Source organism: Cibotium barometz, chromosome 29 (genome assembly GCF_041138505.1).
Source record: "Cibotium barometz isolate CiBa-2024 chromosome 29, ASM4113850v1, whole genome shotgun sequence".
NCBI lineage: Eukaryota > Viridiplantae > Streptophyta > Polypodiopsida > Cyatheales > Cibotiaceae > Cibotium > Cibotium barometz.
Window position 1 is genome coordinate 1,493,109 of NC_141074.1, and position 22,787 is coordinate 1,515,895.

Consider the following 22,787-nt stretch of genomic DNA (forward strand, 5'->3'; position numbering starts at 1 on the left):
CTACAAACTGAGAGAGCTGGGATTTTGATGCAACCCAAGAAACCTTGATGGAACTGGCTACGGGCCTTATTTATTATGTTAGTTGGGAGGAAAATACGCAAGCCATATCTACTTCCATAGATGAGGAAGAGTGACTTTGGATGGTTGTGGAATGTATTCACACTATCATAAAGCAAGGAGAGGATATTGTATTTAGACTATCATAAAGCAAGGAGAGGATATTATGGAATGTATCATAAAGCAAGGAGAGGATATTCACACTATCATAAAGCAAGGAGAGGATATTATGGAATGTATTCAGTTTATTATAGATAAAGAGAGGCTTAGACAAGGAATCACCAAACCCATGCAACCTCCTCTGACATAGGTTGGGATAAGCATAATGCGCGAGGTCCTACCTTGAGTGAGATGGAGACACCATCAATAATCCCTATTCACACCTAGCTACACGATGGACCAAGCCACAGCTACTTTTCCTCAAGGTTACATAGGATTCCAAGAATCTACTAGCATGGGCTTCATATTTCTAGACCATAGAAAGGTACCCACTCAAGATGCTGTTAAAATAAATTGAGACTCTGTGGTATTGGGTACTACATTAATGATAACGGGGCACCACTCTATGGTATTGGGTACTACACCACTCATAACAGGACACCACTTGTGACCAACCACACAATATTGCTTGTTAGTTTCATGCCGCATCGTAGAAGACACATCAAAGTCTTTGATGATCAAGCTTGTGAGGCCTTGGGTGAGAGGAATGAGCAAGCAAGGACCAACTCCTTTAGCCTTACACACTTGAGCCTTACACTCGATGGGGTGATTGGTATACCCTAGACTTGAAGAACATCTAAACTTTACCCCGGTCTTTGACGGCTATTCCTGAAGCTATTTGTGCTTGAAGGAGCTTTGTGAATCATGGCTTGGCAATGTCACAAACCTAAGAGAGACAAAGATGAGTCAATGAAATTCTATTAGTCATATCAAGAATTTTAACTTTCTAGTATGCTCTCGGGGGGGGGGGGGGGGTCACTTAGCATAAAAAATGAATATCACGTACGTTCAACAGAAGGAATTTAAAAAAAATGACTTACAGATATTTATTCACAGAAGGATTTATTTCAGAGCATATGTATGTATTTACAGAAGGTACCTTTTTATTGATAAATTTGACCCAAGGTTGTAAAGATAAGAAAGGTATAGGTGTAGTGGTTTAAGCTGCAAGAGCATAACTTTCCCCACAATGGATCCAGGTTCAAATCTTGGGAAGATTTTTTCCTGGGATATAAAATTTGATTTTTATTTGGGCTACAACGTGATGATTCTGAAATGAAAAGACATTTGATAATATTTGAATTTGCTTTTACTACACACGATTCATGTTTCCCTCGTTTCTCTTTATAGGTGCACATTCAAAACATGCAGCCTTCCTCTTTCACAACCTGGTTTGAGTTGTGGTTGAGGTTGAGCCTCTCTCTCCCTCTCCTCTCGACTGAGCCGACGAAATTTTGGTGACTGGCCTCTCACTTGTTGCCGTTTCCTCCTCCAATGGCTTCTCCCTTTAGTTGCTCCCTCCTCTCTGGATCCTTCTTCCTCTTCTGTTCAGCTTCTTTGGCCCTGCTCTTGTTTTCTATTTTTTGAAAATGTATTGCTGATATACTTTGTTGATATTGCATGCCACAATCTATTTTTTATGTGAGGTAGATGGGATCTTGTTATAAGATTCAAGTGATCAATGATGATAGTGAGGATGATTTAGGCCTTGTGAGGCTAAAGAATGATAAAGACGAGCCCACCTTTGCTTTGGTTCGTGAGCAGATAGAGGGCGATGAGCTTGTGATTGGATCCTTCGTCTTCATAGAGGAAAATTATATTATAAAGAAACGACAAGAAGAGCGATGGACACTCAACAATAAGGTTCAAGTACGCATTAAGAGGAGTGCCAATAGCATGCATGAACTTCCTTCTCCAAGTAAGCGACAATGCTCAAATCAGATTGATAACAAGAAAGGTGACACTTTGAGTGGCTCCACTTCCAAGCTTACAAGCAAATTGTTAAGTGCAAGTGTTCTTGAGCAATGGGAACAAGAATGTATTAGAACAAAACTAAATCTGAAACAGATGAAGGTTGAAAGGGATGATAGGTTTGAATTACATAGTGAAGATGTCAATGGGAAAGCTCTAGTTTGAATATGGTGTCATGAGTGCAACTCTTTGTATGGCATAGGTTCAATAGAAGGGAAGTATGCTGCATATAATTGTCTTGCTAACTTTATGAGAACCCACATCTTGGAGAGCAAAAGACATGAAAAAAATTATATGGCATTTCGGGGGCTTGGAAAGGAGTTGATGCAACATGTGCAGGCTGATGAAGAACAAGATGATAGGAAAGAAATAGAGGCTTCAATAGAGACTCTACGCTTTTTGATGGAGACCAATGAAGGTATTGTTCAACCTTCATAAAGTTACTTAAATGTTTGAAAGATAGAATGGTTTTGGAAAGTCGATTTTGTAACTTGTTTGACTTTGTTATGTGTTGTATTCGCATGTAGGTTGGGACTTTGAAGTCGTTGCACAGCCACACTACATGATTTTAAAGACAAAAGCTTTGTTCGCGTGAGGTGTAAGTATGATGACACATGGCTGCGTTTGTGTCCTCCAAGGTCAGATTTGTGTACCATTCTCACAGAGCACTCAAAGTCAATCTTGCACACAAAGGCAGTCATGAAGGAGGAGTTGCAAACATCCAAGCCAGTTCTAAGTGGCTTACGTGGACGTCCTCGAAAGGGGAAGGAGCATGATCCAATGCAAACATCTCTCAGCAAGTTTGTGGCTTCTACAAAGTTCGAAAGATCAGCTCATGGTGATTCTCCTTCACTCTATATAACAATGAAGAAAGTGGGAAATTTTCAATAGGTTTGAATTTTTTATGTTGGGGTTTTTGGATTCACGAAATCAAAGTGAACAACAAGAATATTAGTGTGAAACCTTTGCTAGATGATCAGTGTGGTGGGAAGCTTTGGTTTGCCAAGCCTTTCACAAAGGCTATCCTAAATGATGGAACTTCAACCTTTCACATAGATGGTTGCTTTCGTCATATTAGTTGTCCACATGTTTCCAATAATGGGCAGCCATTTGAAGCTTTCTCATGAACAATTGCAAGGGTATACCTAAGCTTCATGATTTTAGGATGAGATTATATAGGGAGAAGATGGCGGAGAAGAAGAGAGGCACTAGAGGAATGGATTACGGAAGAAGATTAGACTTTCTCACACTAAACAAGAGCTTCGGCAAACAACTTTCATTGCTAAGAAGCATGCAAGAGATCTCACCCTCAAACTATGGTCAACAAATGCTCATATTGTTGTCCTTTCGGTGCGACTACGAACTTTAAGGGAAGCAAGCATGGAGTCCCTAAACCGCAAGGATGTAAAGAGGTTTTGTAACAATATAGTAGAAGCCCATAGACTAGGTAAGTTTGGTGGAAAACCTGCTCTATGGGACTTCTTACAGGATGTGGCTACAAACATGTCGAGGCCAAAGGGGGCAGGCAAGAGATATAGTGCAAATACTAAGGCTTTGTTTGAGGTTGCAAGGATGTGGGGTGGACCAAGGTTGCATGATTTTCTTGCTGCCAACCTCAATGGCCCTTCACTCTCAACGACAAAAAGAGGCCAAAGACTTGCCACACAATTTTTACCGAGCATACATGGCTATATCTTTGATGCCATTGCTGAAATATATCAAAACGAGAAAGAAAAACGTGGAATCAAATCACAAATTCCTTTCATCTTGGTGGAGGATGAGACCGCCATAAAGAAACGGATAAGGTAAACATAGTATAATGCAAAAGTAGTTCTAATGAGACATGTTGAATCGTAGTGGCTCTTACATATTTTATGTTTTCAATCTTAATATTGTAGGTGGAACCCAAAAGATGACACGCTTGTTGGATTTGATGGATACAAGGTGGAAAGCCATGAGTGTGGAACGTCAAGCTTAATCAAAGTTGGAGCGGGAAAAATAGGCTATGACATAATTGTTAAAGCATTTGAGAATCATGTGATTGGTGGTTATGCAAGAGTTTTTGTGGCAAACCCACTTCATGAAGCACTTCCATGCTTAGTTTTGGTTGCTCATTACACTTGTAATCGATTTGATGCATGTTTTGTTCCAAGACAATGGGTTGAGATTTTGAGCTTATGGGATGAGAAGCTCAAGTCTAAAGTAGGTCCGATTATTGGACACGCCTCAGATGGAGATAGTCGCCGAAGAATGTTGATGCTGGCTGATTATGTTGACAAACATGCTACTAGATTCAAGATTGGATGGGATGGATGGCCTCTTTTCGCCAAATTGTCAAACGGAGATGTTTTAGGCATGCATGATCAGGACTTTGTACACAATGGAAAGAAGCTCGTCAATGTTCTTGATAAACCAACGCGTCAGTTGGCTCTTAGTGATGTATGGGTTACCTTGAACCATGTTACCATTGTATATGATTCCTTTGTTGTTGACAAGCATATGCTCAGGGAAGGCGATATGAGGCGAGATGATCGTCAAAATTGGGCAGCAGCTCAAAGGATATGTAGCAGACAAGTGCAATGGTGTTTGGGAGAGTTGGCAAACAATGGGCAGCATAGAAAAGAGCGGAGTATGGTAGGGACACAAGCCTACCTTGAAATTTGTGGAGACTATATTGACATTTTCTTGTCTCCACACTTGAGCTTGGCAAGGAGAGTTCATTTAGCAGCCAAAGTGACTTTTTTCTTTCAGATTTGGAGATCTTGGATATTACAACATCCAACATATACACTATCAGCAAACTTCATTAGCAACAAGGAGACATTCTTGGATGTGCAAATCTCTTGCCATTTTGTGGTGTTGCTTACTTTCACCCAAGCTTGAAGTGCCCTCTATATCTCACCGGCGCACAGATGCGGCTGAAATCTTTTTCAGCAAAGTCGGAAGTATGATTGGGCAAGAGCGTACTTATGACTTGATGGACATGCTTCACAGCATAGGCATTTTGAATAGGCTTGCCCATTTTGAATGCAAGGAGGATGGTGTGGCATTCATAAGAGCTCACAAGAAGCAGGAACATATATGGAGAGAGTTAAATCTTAACGAGGACTTACAAGAAGCCAATTTAGGTGACTATGATTGTGTTTCAAAACTGATTGAGAAGGTCATTGCTACCTTGCAAAAAGGATTGCAAAGTGCCCAAGAATTATGTGAACGCTTACACATGAGACCAAAAGGTAAAGAGGACAAGAAATGGTGGGTGCAGCCTTGGTCCATTAGAGTGTTTGACACATATGCAAATTCAAATCTACAAGACTGATACAGATGAGGAATATCCTACCGCGGTGGGCCATGCATTAGATTCAGATGAGGATGCTTCTACAAGTGAAATAAGGCATGTAGTAGATTCCATTTTGGATGAGAAAGAAGAGGTGAACCCGGTTGTTGAAGTTGAAGACAATAAGTTTCTCTTCGAGTCTACATTGGTAAGCCAGCTCAATGGCAATCCAACTTTGTCAAAGGATAGACTTACTAGGGTCCGACAAGGTGTGTACTATGCCAAAGAAGAAAAAAAGTATATGGAGACAAACGAGAATTTATTTGGCATTGGTTCAGATTGTGCTGTGTTCTTTCATGAACAAATAGTACAAGGGAAGATCACAAGGTCATGTAAGCCAAGCTCTTTAGGAGGCAAGAAGAAAGCCAAAAGTGTATGGTATCTGGGATGAGTTCAAAAGATGAGAAGAATGGTTAGTGGTGCATGTGTGGATTTAGCCTTTCAGATAGGCCATCAGGGGTGGAGGTTGAACTTGGTTGGTATCAAAAAGCAAAAGGAACTAGGTGCTTTACGTATGACCTAACCGACCTTGATATGATAAACATTGATAGCGTCATCGCTCTCGCAAACCTTACATATGATTGTGGCAGCAACAAGTATGAACTTGATGAGAATGATTGGAAGGTCTTTAATGATTTTGTGAGGGATCACTAGGTACGCAGAAAGGATGCATCTGTTTTTTTTCTTTGTTTGATGAGACATACTTTGTATGGTTTGAAAAATAATACAAAATATAAAAATCTCATTGACTCAACATCTTCTTTGTCTCATGTAGGAATTTGAATTGGAGAATGAAATCTTCAGATTTTGAGAAGGTGACCATCGACAATGTGTATTTATCTTTTTGTACATCTATAAAAATCGGTACAGATTATACAAAATGTATAGCTATTAGATGTATTAGTTTTGCTAGATGTGTCCACAAGATTCTATCTTATTTTTTGTAAAAATAATTTTAGAGTATATGAGATGTATAGGTCCCATATGTATGATTTGAGCAAGATGTATCGACATGGTAATTTTGTTATAACCATGCTGCAAGTGGATGTTTCAAATAATATTTAAGAAAGTATTGTGGTTGTTTCAATGGATTTAGCATGAGGCTAACGGAGTCACTTTTGTTTGTGTCTCGACGAAAGCTTATGAGTTGTTTGTCGAGATCTCTCCCTATGCTTGATCAGAGGCTTTGAGTTTGCACATGGGCTTTTTAGTGGCCAAGGATTTTCATGCCTTGATGTGGGACATTGCAGCCAGCAAAAATGAGTAGCAAATCAGCCCCACACTTTCTGGCCAAGGATTTTCATGCCTTGATGTGGGACATTGCAGCCAGCAAATCAGCCCCACACTTTCTGACACATTTTACGAAGGCAACAGCTGGGTCATTTCATCTCTAGCTTGTGGTCGCCATTCAAGCCTTTTTTGGGCTGTATTTGGACATGGGTTGGGGTCATTTTGATGTGGCCATTAGTGTTGGTCTTGAGCAGTTGGAATGAAAGTGTACATTTGATAATTTTCAGCCATTTATAGGTCATAAACATCATGGTTTCTCAACCAATTTGTTGTCCACAATTTATGTTTGATGCATGTTGACGCAATGTGCTCTGTAATCACTATGATTTGTTAGTAGTAAATGCTTGATGTTGGAGTAGGATATTGATATAATCTCAACTTGGAAATCTCAAGTCATTGTTGTCTTGGACCAGTGTTTGAGCAGTGTTGATACTTAGTGTTTGAGCAGGTGTTGATGCTGAGTGTTGGAGCATTGTGTATGTATTTTTGGTTGCATCTTATATGGGACTTGCATGGTCTCATTGAGTAGTGGACATTGGGGCTAATGTATTGTAAATGCTTATGGCCCTTGATGACTCCTAAATGTTTGGCAAGCTGTGCTTATTGATTAGGAGTGATACTTCTTTGGTCATCTGTATATAACATTCTGGATTCAAATGCTTTGAGGATCGTGTTGGTCATGTATGTTATGGTATGCTCCATGGATTGAGTAATCTTTTGGAGTTTTGAGACTTCAATTGGAGCTATAGTCAAAAGTTTTTGTCTTGAGCTTATGCATTGTTTATGCTTGGCATTGTTTGCCAAGCATAAACAATGCATAAGAGTAATAGTAGTTTATGCTTATGCTTATGCATAAGAGTAATAGTAGTTTATGCTTATGCTTATGCATTGTTTACTCTTAGCATTTGTTTTGCCTAGAGCTTGCTTGAGCTTTTGTTTTGGACATTGGGAAAGTACTTGGTGGATACTTTTGGATCCACTGGGAGAGCTCTAGATTGAACTAGTTGATTGAGAATATGCATTGAGAGTTTATGCAAGACAGGTCATGGGATTTGACTTGTGGTTCTAAACAACTCATGGTTAGTTGATCTGTTGATATGCATAGAGCTACTCTCTTGCTATGCAATTTGGTATCATGGAGCTAGATACTATGGGTTGTACTCTCATTCGTGGACATTAGAGCTATGACTTATACTCTTAGTAGCTTGTTCAAAATATCACAAATGAAGAGCTTACAATGTAGTGACTTTCATAGTTCAAAACAGTTACATTTGTCACTTTCAAAACCCCCCAATACTTCTAGAGTGACTTAAAATGAATTACATATCTCTTACACAAGGGATTTTAAAATTATTCTATAAAAAAAATTATTGACAGAAAGGGAATTATATATTTTATCAAAAGTTATAGAAAGGGTTAAAAAAATGGCCAGTGTAGGTTACATAGGGATTTATAAAATAGGCCATGAACGCACGTGATATAGGCAATTTTGCTAAGTGACCCCCCGAGATTATGCTCTACATGATCACTTCTACAACAATCAACTAATTGATCGATTCATCCCATGGGCTTAAACATGAACATATCTATAATGGTTTGGTCATTAGAGGTATCACCACCTGGAAGGATGTCATAGCTAATACCATCCAACTTGGGTATGGTACTAGATAGTGCCATCCAATTTGAGGATAACCTAATGATAAGGGGAGTGAGAGCTTTAGATTCTAAGTCTATTGTTGTGTCAATATAGTAGTAGCCCCAACAATCGCACCACCACTATGAAACCTACAAGTAAAGGTAATACCCTACTGGAAATGACTTGGAATTACTTCTCAAAAGCTCTCCAGGCAAAATGAATGCCATCCAACTTGAGGATAACCTCATAATCCTATGTCTAAATCTCTGAGGATAATTTGATAATAAGGGGAGAGAAAGCTTCAGATTGCAAGTGTGTTGTTGTGTTAGTAGAAGAAGTCATAGCACCACGATTGCAAAACATGTAGCTAAAGGTAATACCCTAGTTGGAATAACTTCTCAAAACCTCTCCAAGAGGAGATGAATACCAACAAAGATCCAAACAATGTACACATGTACCCAAGGAGAGCTTGATTGTGGTGTTTCATGCTGGCATCAAAGGACATACACCAGCGAATGTCCAATCTTAAGGGCTCTTTACAATGATAACTATGGCTTTTGTGGGGAGCTATGGTCACAAAGCTAGAGATTGTATAAGCTATTGACAACATAACAAGACTAAATATAGCCTTGATGACACTGTCACAAATACTAGCCCTTGGTCTTATAATAAATCAAGCAATGATTGAGCATCCCTTGCAACTCCTATCAAAGGGCATGCACAATACACCAATGTGCCATTACCTCCACCAGACTTAGAACCACAACCACCTCCACCCCAAGGGTGACACCTCTTAATCAAGTAAGCTTCAAGGAACCTATTGATTACCAAGAATATGAGGTGGATATCAAACCCATTCCCCACACTTATTTGAGGACCCCATGGAGCTTCATCCAAACTATTATGTAGTGGATGGGAGAGGGAGAGTCAAGCCAATTTACCAACTTGTATGGAAAAGAGCCAAGACATCAATGAAACAGGAAGGAGAATTCATCTTCAATGTTATTACTATCAAGGTATCTACCATTGCATTTTGGAATGCCTTGTAAAGTTTCCTCAACTCAACTAGGTTTTTTCCCAAACATGCTATGGCTCACCATTGCCATCTGTACTTATAATTGTGTTTAATGAAGTTTCCCAATTTGCTTTGAAGCAAGGAAGTGAAAGTCCTCGGGCTAACTTGGCGAACAACAAGATCTTTCCGAGTTTTTGCTTGACCGTTCTCATCCACTTCCTGTGTAGGAACGTCGTCAAAAAGCTTGACAGTCATCATAGAGATGTGATCGCTTTCTTCATGTGGACACAAGGAGATCTGTTTAATGCCACAATGTTGGCATGTACCCAAAAGACATTGTCTACGGTGATAAGCACAGTCAATGGGTTTTGGACACAATACAGACTCCCATAGGTCTGTTAAGCTTGGAAATGTGGCATTGGAGGCCGCGCACTGCACTATTCCATCATGAGAACTGTAAACAAGGCACCTGCCAACAACAACTGCATGGCCGGCCATGTAGCCCATATCTTCCCTGGCGCATCTGATTAAGAGCTTCCTTGAAGTAGACAAGCTGCACATGGTATTCACAGCAAAACAAGTGTTGCGGTCCTTCAACTTGCGTACGAAGAAGTATGGCTTTAGACCCTCAAAACATCTGAGGGAGATCCTTATGTTAGGATGAGCCACTAGGAACCGCATATAGAAGTCCCTTTGTGACAAAGAAGATAAATTTATACACACTATGAAGCATTATACATCATTCTGAAGCAACTTATAGCATTGGTAAGCATTATGACGCACTTTCAATCAGTGTAAAGCTATGACACTCATTGGGTAAAGCTCTTAGACGCACTTAGTAGCACTTTTTGCACCTGGCAGCACTTGTAAATGGTTGTAAAGCGTGGTTGTAAAGCACTATAAAGCACTTGTAAATGGTTGTAAAGCACTATAAAGCACTCTTAGGCACCTGCAAGCACTTAGAAGCCTAAGGATCTATTTAGATGAACTTGGAATAACATGGAATTTCTTGGAAGCACTTGGAAGCACTTAGAAGCACTTGGAAAGACTAGCAAACACTTAGAAGCAAGTAAACCATGTGGAAGCCCTTGAAAGCACTTAGAAGCACATGGAAGCACTTAGAAGCACATGGAATCACTAGCAAGCACTTAGAAGCACTTAGAAGCACTTAGAAGCACTTGGAAGCACTTAGAAGCACATGGAAGCACTTAGAAGCACTTGGAAGCACTTAGAACCACTAGCAAACACTTGGAACCACATGGAAGCACTTAGAAGCACATGGAAGCACTAACAAGCACTTAGAAGCATTTGGAAGCACTTGCAAGCACTTAGAAGTGCTAGCAAGCACTTAGCAAGCATTTAGAAGCCCTAGCAAGCACTTGGAAGCACTTACAAGCACTTACAGGCACTTGGAAGCACTTAGCAAGCATTTAGAAGCCCTAGCAAGCACTTGGAAGCACTTACAAGCACTTACAAGCACTTGGAAGCACTTGAAAGCAGTTAGAAGCTCCTGTTATCACTTCTGAAGCTCTGTTAAGCCATTACGAGTATAAGCACTTGGAAGCATTTGGAAGAACTCTCAGGCACCTAGCAGCTTTTTGAAGCACTATTAAGCACTCAGAAGAAGCAACAAAAGGCACTTAGAAGCACACAGAAACATTTAGATGCACTTGGAAGCACTTACAAGCACTTGGAAGCAGTTAGAAGCTCCTGTTATCACTTCTGAAGCTCTGTTAAGCCATTACAGGCATAAGCACTTGGAAGCATTTGGAAGAACTCTCAGGCACCTGCCTGCTGCTGGCAACTTTTTGAAGCACTATTAAAAGCACTCAGAAGCAACAAAAGGCACTTAGAAGCACACAGAAACATTTAGATGCACTTGGAATGACATAAAATTACTTGGAACCACTATGAACCACTTCGAAGCACTTGTGATCACTTGAAGAAGTATGTCAAGCACTATAAAGCATGGTTAAGCAATATAGTGCACCGTCGGGCACTCAGAAGTGGTCTGAAAATGCTCAGAAGCACTAAGATGCACTCATGACTTGGAATTTCTTGGAGAATCACCATGAAGCACTCAGAAGCATTTGAAATCAATTGTAAAGCTTCGTAAAGCACTATAGTGCATGGTTAAGCATTGTAATGCACTGTGAGGCATGCACTGTGAGGCACTTGCAAACATTTGGAAGCATGGTAAAGCACTCTAATGCCCTATCATACAAAATTTTAGTACTGTTAAGCACTCTAAACCACTGACATTTAGAAATCGGTATCGTATAGAAGAGCATATCCGGATACACTATCAATCATGCGAGCAACTGTGTAGCTCTTACAACACACTCTCAACATAGTGATATACATGTGAGGCAAATCGAGTAGATGCACTGAATGCAATACATGCGCACTCTTGCCTATCCTCTTTCGAACAACATCTTTCTTGTTTGGGGAGATGCGAGTTTCCACCGACCAAAACTGAAACACGATTTCCCTGATTTCACTGGTGATGGTGCTTGCCCTATGCAATTGACGGGGTGAGACAAGAATCCAAGGGAAGTGACCCTTCCTCCGCTTCATGTTGCAGCCGAAAATTGGCCGCAATGCTTGGCAACTTCTCTACCACTCATTTGATTGTCAACACCAGATGCACCATTGAGGCATGCCACGACACTAGCCCGCTTTAAAAACAACTCGTTATTTGAATGGGGTGTCTTCACCTCAGATAATGTATGACAAATGTTAGAGAAAATGAGTCTCTCAATTGTCTCTGACGTGTGCTACAACACTGAGAACGTTGGATGATGGAGGAGCTATTGTAGAATCTTTGTTTGAAGGCCCTCGGGGAAAGCCCGTTTATTTGTTTGCGCTAGCACTGCAGATTTTCTTTGCCTCTCTCTCATCAATGTCACCATCCTCGCGCGTACGTGCCATCCTCTTCTCAATGCTTCTTTGTTCCCTCTTCTTTGCAACCCAGTAATTTTGAAGACCTGGCAGAAGTTCTCTCGGGATGTGTTGTGTGATAGACAGTGGGGGAAGATATACGGAGCATGTATTGCCATTCTGTACACTATGAGATGCCATGTGGAGCTAGTTATGAGGGAGCTAGGAGGCTGAGGTTATTGCAAAGGAGACATACCCTAACATCATCTGATGGTGACCAAATTGTCCATACGCCTTAGAAAATCGTGCTCTTCCCCATGCCATCATACCCTAACATCATCTAATGGTGACCAAATTGTCCATGCGTACATACCCTAACATCATCTGATGGTGACCAAATTGTCCATGCCATCATACCCTAACATCATTTGATGGTGACCAAATTGTCCATGCGTACATGCTTTCAAAGTTTGATCACCATCATCGGACAATGTTTGATATATCAAGTAGTGTCCAGTGTGCATTTTGGAAGTCTCCTAGTGCTCGAGAGGCCTTAGAAACTCCTATTTTCCCCATGTCATTATACCCAAACATCATCTACCGTTGATGTTAAACCCCATGAGACAATGTTTAATATGTCAAGAATCACCCAATAGTGTGCATTTTTCAAGTCTCCTAATGCTAGATAGGCCTTAGAAAATCCCTCTCTTCCCTATGCCATCATACATGAACATTATCCCATAGTTACCCCCCGCATGCTTGCAAAGTTTGGACGATGTTTGATATGTCACTCTACACCCAAGCACTGTGCATTTTGCAAGCCTCCTCTAGTGCTCGAGAGGCCTTCGAAAATCCTTTGCTTCCTCATGCCATCATACTCATCTAATGGTGACTAAAGTTTTCAAGAATGTAAGGGGGAAACCCCACATGCTTGCACGGTTTGGTCACCATTAGATAATGTTTGATATATGTCAAGCAGCACCTAATGTGCATTTTTCAAGTCTCCTAGATAGCGCTCGAGAGGCCTTGGAAAATCCTACTCTTTCTCGTGCCACCAAACCTAAACTTTATCCATGATGGTGTGACAAAAACTTTGGAAGCATGTATGGGACCCTCTCACATTTTTACAAAGTTTGCTCACCATTATTGGACGATATTTGATATGCCATATAGTGCCCAATGTGCCATTTTCAAGTCTCCTAGTGCTCGAGATGCCTTAGAAAATCTCTCTATTTTTCATGCCATCATACCCAAATATCGTCCAATGGTGACTAACCTTTGCAAGCTTAGAGGAGGGAACCAACCCCACATGCTTACAAATTTGGTCACCACTGGAAAATGTTTGATATTTTAATTAGCACCCAAAGTGTACAGTTTTCAAGTCTCCTACTAGCTCTCATGAGACCTTGGAAAATCCCGCTCTTCCCCATGTTATCATCCAAACATCATCGAATGGAAACATTTTTGTAAGAATGTAGGCGGGACACCCCACATGCTTACAAAGTTTAGACGATGTTTGATATGGCAATTAGCGCCCAATAGTATGTGCATTTTTCAAATCTCATAGGACTCAAGAGACCTTGAAAAATCCAGCTCTTCCCCATGCCATCATACCAAAACATCATTGGATGCTGACTAAACTTTACAAGAATGTAGGGAGGGATCCCCGAATATTTACAAAGTTTGGTCACCATCGAAAGATGTTTCATATGTCAAGTAGTGTCACATAGTGTACATTTTTAAAGTCTCCTAGTACTCGAGAGGCCTTAGAAAATATTGCTCTTCCCCATGCCATCATACCCAAACATCGTTCAATGGTGAGTAAATTTTACAAGCATATATGGGTAAATATCTTTTTGATTATCTTTATTTTTCATGTGTTTCAAGAAAATATCATTCAATGTCCACAACACAGGTGGTTCCCCCCATATGCTTGCAACATTTGGTCACCATCGGACGATGTTTGATATGTCAAAAAGTAGAACCACGTGTGCATTTTTCAAGACTCCTAGTGCTCGAGAGGCCGTGGGAAGTCTCGCTTTTCTCCATGCCATCTTACCCAAACATTGTCAGATGGTGACCACATGGTCGGTATTAGCAAGGATAATATTTTAAGTATTTTTTCTGTCGGGGGGCCCCGACAACAGTCAACCAGCATATGGGAGTCACCAGCATATGGGAGTCACCATGGGGGGGGACGATGTTTGATATGTGAATTAGTGCCTTAGTAGTGTGCATTTTTCAAGTCTCATAGTGCTCAAGAGGCCTTGGAAAATCTTGCTCTTCCCCATGCCATCATACCCAAACATCGTCTGATGGTGAACCAAACGTTGCAAGTATGTAGGGAGACCCCACATGTTTCCAAAGTTTGGTCAACCATCACGGATTTTGTTTTATATGTCAAAGTATATCGCCTAGCATGCATTTTTCAAGTCTCCTAGTGCTCAAGAGGGCTTGGGAAATCCCACTCTTTCCCCATGCCATCACACCCAAACATCATTTGATGGTGACTGACTTTGTAACCATGTAGGGGGGACCCCTCCCCATACCCAAATATCATCCAATGGTGACCACACTTTGCAAGCATGTGGGAGGGACCCCTCCACATGTTTGCAAATTCTCGTCTCCATCGAAAAATGTCTAATATGTGAAGTAGTGATCATAGTGTGCATTTTTCAAGTCTCATAGTGCTCAAGAGGCCTTGGAAAATCCCGCTCTTCCCCCATGCTACCATATCCAAACATCATTCTCGATGGTGACCAAAAGCATGTCACCGAGGAGACACCCCACGTGTTTAGGCCAGTCACCATTACTGGATATTGTTTGATATATCAACAAGTAGCATCCTAGTGTGCATTTTTCAAGTCTCCTAGTGCTCGTGTGCAAGGCCTTGGAAAATCCCACTCTTTCTTGGCATGACATCATATCCAAATATCATCCAATGGTGACCAAACTTTCCAAGCATATAGGGGGGTCCCCATATGCTTACAAAGTTTAGTCACTTCTATCGGACAACATTTGAGATGTTAAGTATCACCTAGTGTGCATTCCTAGTGCTCGAGAGACCTTGGAAAATCTCGCTCTTTCCCTATTCATCTATCCAAATATCGCATGATAGTTACCAAACTTTGTAAAGCATGTATTATGGGACCCCCCTCACATGATTGCAAAGTTTTGGTCACCCATCAAACGATGTTTGTTATGTCAACAAGTAGTGCCCAGGTGCACTTTTCAAGTCTCTTGGTGCTCAAGAGGCCTTGGAAAATCCTGCTCTTCCCTATGCCATCATACCCAATTATCATCCAATGGTGACCAAACTTTACAAGCATGTAGGAGGGAACCCCTCCCCCCCCCATGCTTGCAATGTTTGATTACCATCGAATGATGTTTCATATGTCAAGTAGTAGTACCCAGTCTACATTTTTCAAGTCTAGTAGTTCTCAAGAGGCCTTGAAAAAACCCTCTTTCCCATGCCATCATAAACATCATCTGATGGTGGTGACCAAACTTTGCAAGCATGCAAGGGGAGAACCCCCACATGTTTGCAAAGTTTAGTCACGCCATTAGGGGAAGGTTGAGGTCCATAGGGGCCCTTTAAGATGCCATGTGATTAAAAGGTTATTAAGGAAAAGGGCCAATCATGTGATGCCATGTATACAAAAATGTTGGGTGATTAAAGGTGGTCAAAAGATTCTCTAGAAGATGCCTTTTTGTACTTTTCATTCCCAAAAAGGGGGGGGGAGAGTTTTTGAAATTTCGGACATCCATAACTTCTACATATGAGCTCAAAATTTGTTGGACATTAGAGATCTAGAATCTACTCGCTGAGCTCTTTCCATAGATATGTCACATGATATGGTTTTGCCCACTCAATTTTAAATTCAATTTTGGCGGGAAACTTTGAAATTCAAACTTCTAGCCATTTGAAGAATAAGAAGGTATCTAAAGTCAAAGAAACTTAACATTTTAACAAAAAGTCATATTAAAATCATAATATGGTAGCTTAAAGGGCCCCTATAGACCTCAACCTTCCCCTAATGCGTAGACATTGTTTGATATGCCAAGTAGTGCCCAGTGTAAATTTTTCAAGTCTCCTAGTGCTTGAGGCCTTGGAAAATCCCACTATTCCCCATGCCATCATACCTAAAAATTGTTTAATGGTGACCAAACTTTGTCGAGCATGTAAGAGGCACACCCCACATGTATGCTAAGTTTAGTCACCATCAGATGAAGTTTTGAGATGTCAAGTATTTCCAACTAGTGTACATATGTCAAGTATAGCCCAATGTGCATTTTTCAAGTCTCCTATCCTGAGAGGGCCTTCTAAAATTTTGCTCTTCCCCATGTCATCATACCCAAACATCGTTCGATGGTAACTAAACTTTGCAAGCATGTAGTGGGGGACCCCTCCCCACATGCTTGCAAAGTTTGATTCACCATCGAACAATGTTTGATATGTTAAGTAGTGTGCATTGTCTACATTTTTCAAGTCTCTTGGTGCTCGAGAGGCCTTGGAAGATCCCACTCTTTCATATGCCCTCATACCCAAACATCATCTGATGAGCATATATATTGATTAAGTGTTTGATTCTTATTTAAATAAGCTATTAAGATTAAAAGACATTGAGGTTGAAACTATAAATTTTGTATTAAGCTTGATTGTAAAGCAATGATTATAAAAGCCAAGAGTTTCTCCAAGGCTATATCTTATCAGTTCACATAAGAAAGCATTAAATTACATTGACTCTAAACTTTAGAAGATTTCTTTTCTAGTAAGTTTTTTTTCTTGAAACCGATTCACCACTAAGATGACCCTTTTTGCAAGGGTGTGTTGAATACAAACAAACACTAAGTTTTAGCAAAGCAAGACAAAGTCAAGCTGATATACAAGCATTCATTATATTGTACCAATAGAACCGATAGTTCACATTAAATGCTAATAAAGAACAATAATAAGTACTTTTGATCTCATAATGAACAGGTTCTACACTGCTTTTAAAACATCATAGAATTCATGAATGGTTCCTTTCCTTTTTTGACTGGGGTGTTGGTAAGGCTATCTTACATTGCTTTTTTATTCTCTTGTTGTCATTGTCATCAATCTATAAGATCTTCCTCTTTTCTTGTCCTATAAGATGGATCACCCTTTAAAGTCTAAATATTTAGTTTCAACCATTCTAAAGCCAATCACGTCATTTTCTTTAAGACATGACTCTGCTAATTTGGCATCAATTCTTGCTTCATTTTCTTTGCCCATTAGGAACTTCACATGCCCCCGATGCCTGACTAGATCATAGTCTTTTGTTGCTTTTTCTTCCATTTCTATAGCTGTAGTAAAATCTTCCAATGCTTCTGATAACTTATTTGGCACCTTATCCAAGCCTTTCAAGATACCTCTCTCAACATAAAGCCACCATTGAGGACGGTTGGAAATGGCTGAATCAAGGTCTTTCAATGCTCCATTGTAGTCTCTCAACATGGCTTTTACATATGACCTATGACTACACATATAAACAAAGCACATGTAATGTTGTTAGCGGGTGAGAGAATGTCTACTTTTACATATGTGCGTGCACGCTTGTATGCTATATCTCAACACACACACACACACACACACACGTGTGTGAGGGAAAATTTTTCTCCCACTACTTAACGTTGAGGCGGCGTGGAACTCACGCAAGAAGTTGTGGTTCTGCAAGGGGAGGAAAGGCAGAAACTTTGAGGGCTTCATTGAGGTCAGCAAGGGCCTTATTGTCGTACCGATTGAGCATATTAGCTTCTGCACGTCCATGAAGAGCTGCCGCGTCATGGAGGGGAAGCTGCTCATTGGCCTTCGAAGGATGGTAAAGAGTGAGGACTTTAGCTGCACATTTGTGTAGATGGTATTTGTAGCTGTAACAGCTGGTGTCCTGGCTCAAAATTGTTTTTGATGATATTATTACCTGTGCAATCCCAGCCCATACTTCTTCACAACGCATAAGAGCTAACCTCTTTTCTTCATCAAGAAGCATTCCAACTCTAAGCAGCATATGTAATGTACTACATGAAGATGGCTGCTCTGCATCCTTATTGATTTCAGAGGATAGTACTTCTACAAGGGTTTGTATGGCACTGGAGTTTTCTTCATTCTCTCCTCCTGTTGTTGTCGAGTTGAGCCAGTTTACTAGCTTTTCTCCCACCATAGTCAGCACCCCATCTATGGATCCGAAAGAAACATGCACTATGTTTTGAGTAGTCCAGTCTTGAGACACATCCAAGTGGGTCTTTGCCGCTAGCTGTGTGATTGATTTCCTTAGCTCAGTGCCAAAGTCTGATTCATCAGGGCTTCCCCCTCGCATTATCATGCAATCCACCATCTTCTCTAAAGCACCTGTCGATTGCATTATTCTTGCTCTATTGCCTTCAGCTAAGGCTAGACCTCCCAAAGCAAACGCTGCACCAGACCTACTACTGACTAACCCATCAGTTGATCCATCTTCTCCTTTCTCTAGGAGCTTCAATAATACATCTATGATACCTCCATTTACAATTGATTTGTTGGTTGTGATTGCCAGGTACCCTATGGCAAGCGCACCACTTATGTTCTCTGTAGTGTTCTTAGATGTTAGCAACCCTAGCAACTCCTTAAAAACCCATGACTCATTGAAGTCTGTGTGCTCATTGATAAAGTTACCATCAACAGCAAGAACACCCAAAGCCTCTGCTGCTTCCACTGCATCAATGCTGAGAAATTTGACAAGGGACTTTGCCAGTAATTGGTTATCTTCTTGCCTTATCAACTCCCCTTTGAGATGCATATGGCGAAGTACCATTTTCTTCCATGCACGGCATGCTACTGTAGAAGCATTCATATTTTTAGTGTGTAATCCAAGCAAACCACAAATGGCTCTGGTGTTGACTTCGCTTTTAGGAGACACAAAATCAACAATAACCTGCATGCATGTTATCAAAGCACATTTAAACCTTGTACTGAGAGCAGTGTTAGTCCTACTTATCCTTAAGCCCACTTTGAAACACACATAGAACCATGGCCATAATGCACGGGTAGAAATTAAATAAGATGGCCGATGTTACAATTCACTTTCTCTCAATGTGGACATAGCACAGAATATGTTCATGCATCAGTCACCACAAGTTTATGAGCATCTATACTTTTTAGCATAGGTCTTAAGCTCAAGAAATTAGAATGTTTGTATGGGCTAGCGTAAGCCCTAATTATTAAGCGTTGTATGGGAAAATATTGAGGAGAAATAAATGCCTGCGTATTAGTAGATGGGGTTCACATGTCATGTGATGCATACCTATCACTATATGTCATGAATGTCGAGGATAGCATAACCCAAGTGGATGATCATAGTCTAGCTAAGAGTGGTAAAGGGTAGATTTTCGCTATATACAATAGCAACTAAAGTGAAAATGTGACATGAAAACTTAAGGAAGCTGCAAAATTGAATGAGCTATTATGGTTTATATGTGTTGCAATGGACTATGGATATGGTTTATATGTGAGCTGTAGCCTATTATGCATTCATTGTTCATTCATTTGTAGGAGTGCCCATATGGGAATGGAAGACGGAGACCACTATAATAGTTGGCTCTTGTCTCTATTCATTTGTCCATGCTGAATAATTTTGTTTTTGATTTATATTTCTCCATAATCCTTACTATGGATGCTCAAAATCATTCCTTCAATACAGTTTGTAAGTTGCATCAAGACTACACGTGACAGAGAAAATAAGGTTAGATTTTGGTTTTGTACCTGTGAGGCGTGAGAATGTGCATCCTTGATCTCTTGGGTTCCAGCATCAGAATTTAGAAGCATCACAAACGGCTCCACCAAAGACTTTGTTTGGGACATTTCTTTCCGTGAGCGGGCATCACTTGGCTTCAAATTATCATCCATAGATCCATATACAGACGAGAGAGCTCTTGCAAGAGATTCGGAGTCCTGATCAAAGGAGCTAACAAGGCCTTGTAGCTTTTGTTTGTTCCCAGGCTCATGTTTAATGAAATGCTTTCGAAGTTTATGCATACTCCATGCTCTAAACATTGTATTGCCATCATTTGTGATCTGGAATTGTATGCAATCTCTATCTTCAAGATACAAGATCCACCTTGCAAACATGGAGAGGGTACCATTCACTGCCCTATACCACACCCTGAGCACTTCTTCATGAATGGTAGGGCCTTCACTATAGGCTATCAACAACAATAGCCTTAAAGCTTGCTCTGGCAAACTTTGTATAGCCATAAGCATAGATGCCGCCACTGTCATCTTATAACTCTCATCAAAGACACTTGCAACCTGGGCTAGCACCTTCAGTAAGTCTAGCATGTCTTGTCTTGTGCTTCTCCATTCTTCTATATGTGTGGCTCTAGCTGGACTTATGGTGCATGCCAAGTTTGCCAAGCTCAAGGGGTGAAAGTCCGTTTCTTTTATGATGCTATCCACAATGTCCTACACAAATATGCAAGTAATGTCAAAAATGATACATAATAAACAAGGTCCCGTTTGAGAACTTCAAACTTACTTTCGCCACACGATAAACTTAGAGGTCCACATGTTAAAAGAGGAAAGTAATACTAGGACATGTTAAAAGATTCATGCCATCAATTTCTAGAAGCAATATATAAATTCAAGGAGATTAAAAAATTATGGAGGAGAAAAATCATATGTAATGGTGCAGGGATGGATGTCTAACGTGCTTTTCTCACACACACAGAGTTAACTATGCTTGTAGCATTTAATGTAACTTGGTCATCAGAATGTAACTTCTCCAAATTTGGCATAGTTGGAGAACCCCTTATAAACTTGGTCACAAACATAAGCCTCACTTTAGTTAACAAGCATGAGAATGATGAAGAATCTTTGCATTAACTGCTTGTTGGAGCACAATTGAGTGTGCTTGTGGTGGGAGAAGTTGATTCACAGTGTTGGTGGGGAAAGGTGTGCCTCTCAGCGTAACATCCGCAAACATTATTTCCCTTGGCTTAGATGATGATGATGATGATGATGTTGATGCTTTTTCTTCATGACTCTTATAAATGCGTTGGCGTTCTTCATCTCTCTTTTCTTGGTAGAAGAGAGCAACATATTTGGCAAGAGCGGTCTTGCCAGAGCCTGGCCCTCCATGGAGGGCAACCAGACGCCCACCAGTACCTACATTGTTATCTTGTGCCTCGAGGGCTGCGAGGACCCTCGAGAGGGTGGCTTGGGGGGGCACGTATTTATGGTCCTTGCTGAACCTGAGGCGGCGGAGCCTTTGCTTTGCGAGGCGTTCCATCTCCTCCTCTCGTTTCCTCATTTCTTCGGGGAACTCATCGATCTTACGGATGATGTCGCCCATGCTACCCCACTTTTGATCGGGCGGCGACAACCAGATTATACCCCACCTCCACAGCCAGCACGTGGACTGCATCTTCTGCACCTCCGCCTTCTCCTTCTCTAACGCCTTCTTGGTCGCCTCTAACACCGGCCACATGTACTCGTCCACCTCCCGCTGCCCATACTCGGCCACCATACTACGCCACTTCTCCAGCCTCCCCTTCACCAGATCCTCCTCCTCCTTGAACTCTTCCATGATTTCTTGGGACTTCCTTCTATAGGCCCATAGCGCCCTCACGAAGCCCACCACCTCCCTACCCAAGGCAAGTATAGACTGTATCTCATCCACAGTTGCCATTACCCAAGAAAAAAGACCAAGCTACACGGTCACTCGAAACGAGAAACCATTGCCCACAATATATCCTACCCTATACCAAGATACCTTCCCTGATCTGTAGCAATATCTTGCGTCAAGTGGAACTGATTTTTGAAATAAGGACTAATGTAAGAGCACTTCTCTTCTTCTGTCATGCACATAAGGTATAATGCAACTTTGCTTTACCTATAACATCCCATTTTCTGAATAATAATTAAAGTAGCTAGAAGGGAAAGGTTTACCCTTAAAATTAATTGCCTTGCCCTACTAATTAAGGTATATACGCTTTACATTTCGCAAGGCAAGACCCTTACAAACTTTAGGTTGTCTTGCCTTGCTACATCAAGGTGAACTATAAAAAGTATAAGTTGCCTTGCCTTGCGTTGCTAGAGGGGCAATTCAACCCTCATAAATTTTAAGTTGTCTTGCCTTGCTACAACAAGGTAAACTAAAAAAAGTATAAATGGCCTTGCCATGCTAGAGGGGCAACTCAATTCACAATTCATGATACCCTTAAAAATTTTCAATTGTCTTGCCAACAAGGTAAATTATGAAAAGTATAAATTGCCTTGCCTTGATAGAGGGGCAAGGAAATCATAAATTTCCCTTGCTAGGCGATTTAAAATTTCTAAGGGTAAGGCTAGGTAATTTATAATATCTAAAGGCATACCTTAATTAGTGGGACAAGTGAATTAAATTTTAAGCTGTCTTGCCTTGCTACAACAAGGTAAACTAAAAAAAGTATAAATGGCCTTGCCACGCTAGAGGGGCAATGCAATTCATGATACCCTTAAAAATTTTCAATTGTCTTGCCAACAAGGTAAATTATGAACACTTTTTTTAACTACTTAGTTTCAAGATAATAAAGGTAATAACTCTAATATAATATGAAAAATTTTA

At 40.7% G+C, this 22,787-nt stretch overlaps 1 protein-coding gene across 1 annotated transcript; it reads right to left on the bottom strand.

Annotated features, from left to right (window-relative positions):
* Positions 1–17,263: 17,263 nt before the first annotated feature.
* Positions 17,264–20,635, bottom strand: LOC147621721 (uncharacterized). Its single transcript, XM_086823582.1, has 3 exons — positions 19,946–20,635; positions 17,863–19,118; positions 17,264–17,687 (listed from the first exon to the last, which is right to left on the bottom strand). The coding sequence occupies exons 1-3, from the start codon at positions 20,519–20,521 to the stop codon at positions 17,327–17,329; spliced, it is 2,193 nt and encodes a 730-aa protein (XP_086679708.1). The 5' UTR covers positions 20,522–20,635; the 3' UTR covers positions 17,264–17,326.
* Positions 20,636–22,787: the final 2,152 nt, after the last annotated feature.

Bases quoted from the DNA above. Each gene is read 5' to 3' on its own strand.
- LOC147621721 (XM_086823582.1), bottom strand. From the start codon at position 20,521: ATGCTAGACTTACTGAAGGTGCTAGCCCAGGTTGCAAGTGTCTTTGAT. The intron at 19,119-19,945 runs GTACAAAACCAA...ACATGCATGCAG, and splicing joins CACATTCTCACGCCTCACAG to GTTATTGTTGATTTTGTGTC. The intron at 17,688-17,862 runs GTGAGTTCCACG...TTATATGTGTAG, and splicing joins GCAGAACCACAACTTCTTGC to TCATAGGTCATATGTAAAAG.